Genomic DNA, 8405 nt, shown 5'->3' with positions numbered 1-8405 from the left:
ATCTATATTAATATTATTATTTAAGCCATGCATTTCTTTCAAATTTTATATTGAATTAATGTTTTTATATTTTTACAATTTTTTTTAAAATTTTATATTTTTAGAGACCAAAATACTAACAACGTATGTGTATATATATATTCAAAGATTTGAACGATGTTTTACTCTTAAAAGAAGAGTAATGTAGACCGAAACTCCTGAAATTCTATGAAATTATACTAATATCCCTATTTTTTTTAAAAAAAGCTTATATAAATTTCCTTAAGAGAAGGTTATAATATAATATTTTCAAATAATTGAACAGAAATTAAAGTAATGTAGAAAAAATGTTAGTATAATATTTCTTAAAGAATTAAAAGAAGTTATCATAGAATAGAAAAAAAAATATTTATACAATTTTATGAAATTTTAAGAAGCATAAGTGTAATTTATCAACAAAAAAAAAAAAAATAGTGTAGTAGTAATTTTTCTTTAGTTTATACCTCGATAATTTATTGTCTTGAACTCTACATGGATATTTTTGTCTTAATTGGTGCAGAGAAAAGAATGAGAATAGTAAGAGAGAGAGAGAAGAGGCACATCGCACATGGTAGGAATCAGCTCCCATTAATGACTTTGTTTCGAAAGTGGTAACTTTCTTCTGCCACTTCCCCAATTACCCATCTCGTTTATCTGTTCACACCCACTTCCTTTCCTTCCTCTCAGATTTGGAACCAATTTGCAATTCCATATCCTCTTCTGGGTACCCTCTTTTTCTTCTTCTTCTTCTCATTCTCTTTCCTCTTCGGGGGTACCCTACCCCACAGATCCGATCCAACCATAACATGTCATTACACTCTGCTCACTGCTGAACCCTTTTCACTTTTCTCTCCAAACCCAAAACAATGATCAACAAAACGCTCTTCCTCACTTATGTCTACTTGTTCATCTACATCTTGCTCTCTTCCGGCGTCATTTTGTACAACAAGGTACCCATTTTCCCTTTTCTTCGTTTTCTTCACTTGACAATGTTTTTTCACTGAAAAAAATGGATTTTTTCATGTTTTGGGGCAGTGGGTTCTTTCGCCCAAATACTTCAACTTTCCCCTCCCCATTACGCTCACCATGATCCACATGGGGTTTTCTGGGGCGGTTGCATTTGTCCTCGTGAGGGTCTTTAAGGTAACCCATCTTCTTCTACTTGCTACTTTCTTTGTGCAAAATCTTCGTTTTGTTTATTTAGTTTTTGTTTATTTGTGTGTGATTGTTGTTGATGATTCGTGGACGTGTACGTCTGTAACACCTTGATTCTCGTCAAGCTGGCATGTCATGTCACGTCTTTTGTTGGTTAGTGCTACTCACGTGTGTGAGATGAGAGCGATGGTTGTGTTCTTGTGTGTGTTGGAGGGTTAACATTGTGTACACTGGATTCCTTCAGTGGTGACAATCGATTTAATTTAGTTATAGTAACTTATTAGTTCCATTTAGTGTCTTCAATATTGGTACATTTAGCTTCAGGAGGAGTTATTTCAGGGTGTTTAATATATTATATGATTTGTTTTGTGAGATCTCAGCTAGCTTTGTATTGGCCATCGAACCTCAGTAGTCCAATATCTTCATTTTTTGTAGGGAGGAAGACCATAAATAAGTGATGCTAATTGGTTACGTTATTTAAAGAGTTAATCACCCACTGCTAGTGTAAAATTTTTTTACACTGGCAACCAATCATATTTCTTAATTGTGCCATGTCATTTGCTCATTTAATCAAATAAAAATAAAATAAAATAATTTAAAAGATATGATTGGTTGCCGGTGTAAAAAAATTTACACTAACAGTGTATGGATGATTAATTATTATTTAAATGACCCTAAATAAGTGTGAAAAGGAAACTTATTGATTTCCTTTTCCAGTCAACAACATTCACGAAATATTAAATACAAGAGTTTTTTCGATGATCTTTTATTTCCATAAATGTGTCTTGTATGCATGATGTGTCAAATTATTAAGGCTAATAAGTAATAACACATCCAATGCAATGTTATAGATTTGTCAGTGTTTGACATTAAGTGCAAGTTGGTATGTGATGGGTTATTTCTTTAAATGTGTTTTGTTATGTGTAACTTATGCCAAACAATAGGAATTAGGAAGCAAATGCACGGTATGGTAGACAGGAGAATGTTATGATTTATGAATTTCTGGGTAGTACAGATGATCTTCTTTCTGTTTTATTTATTTATTTATTAATATGAGCACATGCACAGATGTTTTGCACTCACTAGGATTTTATACTCCAAACCATATGTAAAACCTATCCTCTATGCTTGAACTTTTTCCATCCACCACTCCCTTGCTTGATTACATTTCATGGTCTGATTATTTGGTTGGTATGTTAACCAATACTCTTTTGTCTTGTTATTGCAGATTGTGACTCCCGTCAAAATGACATTTGAAATGTGAGTCTGCCATTGATTTAAATCCTTCTTGAGCTCTACTTTTCCTTTGTCAATCTTCTTTCTAAAACAGTTCCTTCTGTGGCAGATATGCAACTTGTGTGGTACCAATAAGTGCTTTCTTTGCATCAAGTCTTTGGTAAGCACTGCAAACATGGGCTAGCTGTACTTTTTCAGAACATGATTCTCAGATTTTATTAATGGGATTGGGACATGCCTCTTGTGTATGTTTTTCTTAATTGTGCTTATTTGGCCATTGTTGGATTACTTATGTCTCTCTTTTCTCTTATGTTCTGAGATGTGAAAAGTTAACTTGGTTAGCCATGTTCAAGATTCAGTGACGTTTGAAATGTCGCACCATTGAATTAATAACATGCAAAATTTGTGAAGTTTAGTTCATTCAATTTGGTTCTAGAAGGAACATTGATGATGCATGAATCAGCGTAAGCAGTTATGCTTAATTGCTGGAAATTTGCTCATGGAACCCCCACCTGAGGATAGTACTACTTCTTATACCGTCAGCTTTGTAAAACGATTTCCCAATAGTCCATAGTAATGTTTTATAAGCATGGAGTTGTTATTCTAGCATCCACTATGCCAACCTGTTAGATGGATATTATTACTATGAAGTTCAATGTTTTCAATTGTCAACCCTCCTTAGAGAATATAGTATAATCATAATTATCATTCGGTGCCTAGAATTACTCTGCATTCTGTACTCAATGAAAGGCCAATTAGTGAAGACAATAGATTGTTCGCTGGTTTCCTGTGGGCTATTATAATTCTTGGCCTGAAGCTATTATAATATGATTGCCATAAATTAAAGTTAACTGTCCATTATCACTTTTCAATATTTTGAATTGTTCATTTTGTGGAATATATATATATATATATATATATATATCTATATATATATATATATATATATATATATCTATATATATATATATATCTAATTTGCAAAATTTTTAAAAATTTTGAAAATTATTTGATATTCTGTGTCGTTAATTCAAATCAACGTATAAATTATTTTTATGATTATTATCAATTTAAATTAATGAAACGAGGTATTGAATAATTCTCATATTTTTTAAAACTTTGCAGACTTGATTTATGCATTAAAATTTTTTAATTCAACAGTTAAATCATTGAAATTTAGTGTAGAACATGAATTATTGAGTGAAGTAAGGTAGACTTACTCTTGTAAGTAGATCCTTCCTAATATATATATATATATATATATATATATATAATTCAAATTTCAAAGTATGAAATTTCTATGGATGCTTCTTTTGTATGATACTAAAACTGAAACATTACTTTGGTATCAAATACTTCTGTCTTTTTGATTTTTCACATGCTTTTTCACATGGCTAATAATTAAATAATATCATTTTCAATAGTTTTGAAGAGACAATTATATGTACGAGCAATATGTAATGTCTTTGGATGATGCAGGTTTGGTAACACTGCCTACTTGCACATCTCTGTGGCTTTTATCCAGATGCTCAAAGCTCTGAGTATGTTTTTATGAACTTCACATATTTCTCTTACTATCTGAGCTCAATTTCCTTAATTCTAAATCTTGATATTTCAGTGCCGGTGGCAACTTTCCTTATGGCTGTTTTGTGCGGTACTGACAAAGCAAGGTGTGATGTGTTCTCGAACATGTTGCTGGTCAGTGTTGGAGTTGTCATTTCCTCCTATGGGGAAATTCATTTTAATATAGTTGGTACAGTTTACCAGGTCACAGGCATCTTTGCAGAAGCTTTAAGACTGGTCTTAACGCAAGTTCTTCTGCAGAAAAAGGGGTTGACATTAAATCCTATTACAAGCTTATATTACATAGCTCCGTGCAGGTATTTTTATTAATTTTTGAAGTAGTTTTCTCTAAGACACACCATTGTGTTCTGTACAAGTGTCGTAAATACTGAACCAAAAGAGAAAATATGGCATATAATATTAACCATCTGATTGATTCACGATCATCTGGACTCGTGTAGTAACTTCTATTCATATGTAAATACTGTTCTATCAATCTATTCTTTAATACACAATTGTTTAAAGGTATCAATGCATGCTTATCAACAAACCTTGCATGCCGCTTTGCCATGTGAGTTGCTAACTTTGGCTCTTTGTTATATGCAGTTTTGTGTTTCTCTTTGTGCCTTGGTACCTACTGGAGCAGCCTGTGATGGAAGTTTCACAGATTCAGTTTAATTTTTGGATCTTCTTTTCCAATGCAGTATGTGCTCTAGCCTTGAATTTCTCCATTTTCTTAGTCATTGGTAGAACTGGTGCTGTAACCATCCGGGTCGCTGGTGTGCTTAAAGACTGGATATTGATAGCTCTTTCAACTGTTATATTTCCTGAATCTACAATAACCGGGTTGAATATCATTGGCTATGCTATTGGTAAGTTTTGTTTGAATCATGATATTCTTTTCAAATTTCAATCTTCCCTCCTTCCTCTTACCATTTGATATTTTTCCTGCAGCACTATGTGGAGTTGTGATGTACAATTACATAAAAGTTAAGGATGTCCGTGCCTCTCAATTGCCTGTTGAAAGTATACCTGATCGGATCTCAAAGGTCTCATCTCCTAATATCTTTAACATGTTTCTACTTTCTAGTATAATATAAATGTATAATCCTACTAAGAGCATTTACAATACAAGTTGTTTAACAACCATGTATCTTTAATTTATCGGGTCTCACATCGTCACATCACATTTAAGCAATCCATAAGCGACTCGTTATATTTTTACTCCAATGGTAAAATTTTAAGCAATCCTTACCAAATCTTCTAAATATGATTTACTGATTTTTTTCCCCTCTTTTTCTTAATTTGGTGGTGTAAAAATGATTTTTTTAAATATTTTTTTATAAGCTACTGTATCTTATATAAGATACCCTTTGTGCCACATAAGCTTAAATTTAAAATACCCTTGTGTCACATATGTCAACTTCAATGGGAAAAAAAATATAAGATACAATTGTTTAAACATAAAATATCGATTAAGATACTAGTGTTGTGTTCTAAGAAAATGCAAAACTGTTACTGTGAGAACAGTCAACATTTGTTTTAACAAGGTTATTTCAGTGTTTAGTTTCTTTCTCTGGTCTTGTTAAAGTGTTCATTGAGCTCTTTAGTAAATTGTGTATGACATGCAGGACTGGAAATTCGAAAAGAAGTCTTCTGATATTTATGTGCCAGATAACATCGGTGACAATGAGGGAAGCAGTGGAGGCAATGGTTCTGCTTCTGACATGAACATTGATGAAGAAGCACCACTAATTTCATCATCAAGGTTATCCCATATTGGACGTACGCAGCTAACAAACCATGCAATAGGAAAGTGAAAAGCTAAATACAAGATTATTTTAGAGTACCCTTTTGAAAAAAGAACTAGAAAGGGGAAGCTGAGTGAAATGCACCCCTATTCCACTCATTCTTTTTAGGCAGTAGGATTTATAATGATATCATATGCTTGTTCTTTGTAATTACTTGCCTGTGTAGAATGCATCATTTCTGATTTACCCTTCTGAATTATGGTTTTTGTCAATAGATAGGAGACAGATTGGCCTCTGTATATCCAGGTCTCCTGGTTGGGAAGCCCAGTTATTTAATTATTCCTTAAGTTAATGAATGCAACTTTCTAAATCTAGTCACTTTTTTGTTTTTATGCTTCTGTCTTTTTTTTTATTTTTATTTTTATTATTATTATAACGACAATAACAAAAATTGAATTTAAGTCTGCATATATCTATCTTTATTTATTTCAATCTAGTGGTTTAATTGTTATGCTTCGGTCTAAATTTTAACTTCATGAAGAGATGAAATTGGTACTTTTTGTTTGATAATTTTTTATGCTAAAATTCTGAAATTAGGCATTGTTTTAATTATAAACTGATTTGACATGCTTTATTTTTCATGTTATATAATTATATATTATATTAATTGCATTACAATGGGATACCTGATGCTTGTGGTGTTTGAAAATGATATTCAAATTGTGGTTGCCCTCATGTATCTTTGTGACCCTCGTTTTTGCTTGAAATTTTGTCGGCAGAATGACCCAACTTTCCAGTTGTCGTACTTGTAAAATTATTAACTCAAAAATTGAAGACTCAAAGCTTATTGATCTATGACAGCTTTTTTCAGTACACTATCAAAATTCAACATGTGATGTGCGTGAGATCTCTTTAAGGATGAGTGAATGAAATCATAACATAGTATGGAATAATATGTTTTTAAGGATTAAATGTGTTTCTCGGTTTTATAAAATTTCAAAGTTTTGGTTTTAGTATTCATATTTTGTTGTCTATTATTTTAGTCCCATTTATACTTTGTCATCAATATCAGTTAATCCCTGTTGAAATAAGCAGAAATAAAAAGGGCAATATTTTAAACTTCTGTGACTAATATGGGTGGAAAATAAATACGAGATTAAAAAAGAGAAGAAAATATTAGGACTGTAATTAAAATGGTTAGATTTTGTAGGAACCAAAAATATATTGAATTTCATTTTTATTTCAAAGACCTGTATATATTTTATTTGAGAGAGTGAGATACAAGTATGGCGAAATACAAAATAAAAAATGGTTAATTTATTCTGATTTCATTTTTTATATAAGTTTTACAGTTTTTTCATCATGTCTTTATTGATCTTATTATATATACTTTCTTCTTCTTTTTTTTTTTTTTTTTTTTATCTCTTCCTCATGTGTAAAACCTGTTATATAAAAATTAAATTTAAATACAGTTAATCTAGAATAAATAGTTATTTTGTTAAAAATTAGTTATTTTAATCATAGTCACATTAGTCTTTAAAAATTTCAAATAAGTTCATGTCAGATATATTCCTAAAAACTTAATTACGTATTAATATTTTGATGTCTGAATTATGTATCAATATTATTATTTTATTTTTATATTATATTATATATATTTTTTGAATTATTGTTATTATTGATTTTTATTTTTAAAGACTTATTTAATATTTTTAAATTTAAAATTATTATAATAACGTCTTTTAAATTTAGGATAGAAATGACCATATACTCATTAATATGCAGAAAAATTAACGAGGATGAAGGTTCATCAATCATTGTCATGAAAATAGTGACTATTCAAAATGTCAATTTGTCAATTAACTATTGAAATGATTAGTGGGACTTTATATTTTATATTCGTTTTAGTTTTTATGTTTTGACAAAAAATAATATTTAATAGGGAGAACTTGTATAATGCTTATTTTGGTTAGAAGGTATTCTTATGGACAAAAGCTAACTTCATTCAGGAATATAGATCGAATGCAATTAAAATGTAATAATAATGGGAAAAGATTATACTTTTTTCTAATGATATATTGTTGCATATAGTAAATTTATTAATTAAAAAAAAACTTATTTTAAAGTTTTATCTAAGTAAGTAGTGATTATATATATTTTTTTGATAATGAATAAAAATTAAACTCAATTTATGACATGAATTTAGTTTTATCATTTGGCAATATTTAATAAGTATTTTTTTTTTAAATATATCACAAAAATTTTCTAATATTTTAGTAACATTATCTATCATATTTATTATTTTTTTTTATCTCTTTCTTAAATATTTATTAATTTTTATCTTTCTATTTCTTTTTCATTTTAGAAAATAAAAGTTTAGAAAAGGATGATGTCCGATCTAAAGTAAAGAGAATTTTTGGGTGCAAAAGTATTTATTAAGCAATTTTTATTTTTTTACGAGTAAAATAGTAAATAAGAGAAGAAACCTCATAACTATTATATAAAGAGTCGATGACATGCTGAAAATTTTCAAATTAAGTATCACTGTGCACTTAGTGGTTACTGAAATATTAATTTATTTATATAAATGTTTTATAAAAATAAATAAAATAATACAAAAATAAATCAATTTATAATATTTTTTTGTTGAAGTACAACTATAGAAATATTTCTATATTCTTG

The 8405-nt window shown here is 29.6% G+C and overlaps 1 protein-coding gene across 1 annotated transcript; it reads left to right on the top strand.

Annotated features, from left to right (window-relative positions):
• The first annotated feature begins 523 nt into the window (after positions 1–523).
• Positions 524–6097, top strand: LOC109804524 (putative sugar phosphate/phosphate translocator At3g17430). Its single transcript, XM_020366370.2, has 9 exons — positions 524–968; positions 1054–1161; positions 2402–2433; positions 2519–2569; positions 3889–3950; positions 4028–4289; positions 4579–4844; positions 4927–5021; positions 5604–6097. Exons 1-9 carry the CDS (start codon positions 885–887, stop codon positions 5790–5792), a joined length of 1149 nt encoding a protein of 382 aa, XP_020221959.2. The 5' UTR covers positions 524–884; the 3' UTR covers positions 5793–6097.
• The last annotated feature ends 2308 nt before the right edge of the window (positions 6098–8405 follow it).

The sequence above is a fragment of the Cajanus cajan genome, chromosome 1 (assembly GCF_000230855.2).
Source record: "Cajanus cajan strain Asha chromosome 1, NIPB_CcT2T_4, whole genome shotgun sequence".
Lineage (NCBI taxonomy): Eukaryota > Viridiplantae > Streptophyta > Magnoliopsida > Fabales > Fabaceae > Cajanus > Cajanus cajan.
This window is presented reverse-complemented; position numbering and strand designations above follow the sequence as displayed.

What these genes read in the sequence shown, in the direction of transcription:
- LOC109804524 (XM_020366370.2), top strand. Translation starts at nt 885, where the DNA reads ATGATCAACAAAACGCTCTTCCTCACTTATGTCTACTTGTTCATCTAC. An exon ending in GTCAAAATGACATTTGAAAT is followed by an intron (nt 2,434 to 2,518) that starts GTGAGTCTGCCA and finishes CTTCTGTGGCAG; the next exon opens with ATATGCAACTTGTGTGGTAC. An exon ending in TTCTTTGCATCAAGTCTTTG is followed by an intron (nt 2,570 to 3,888) that starts GTAAGCACTGCA and finishes TGGATGATGCAG; the next exon opens with GTTTGGTAACACTGCCTACT.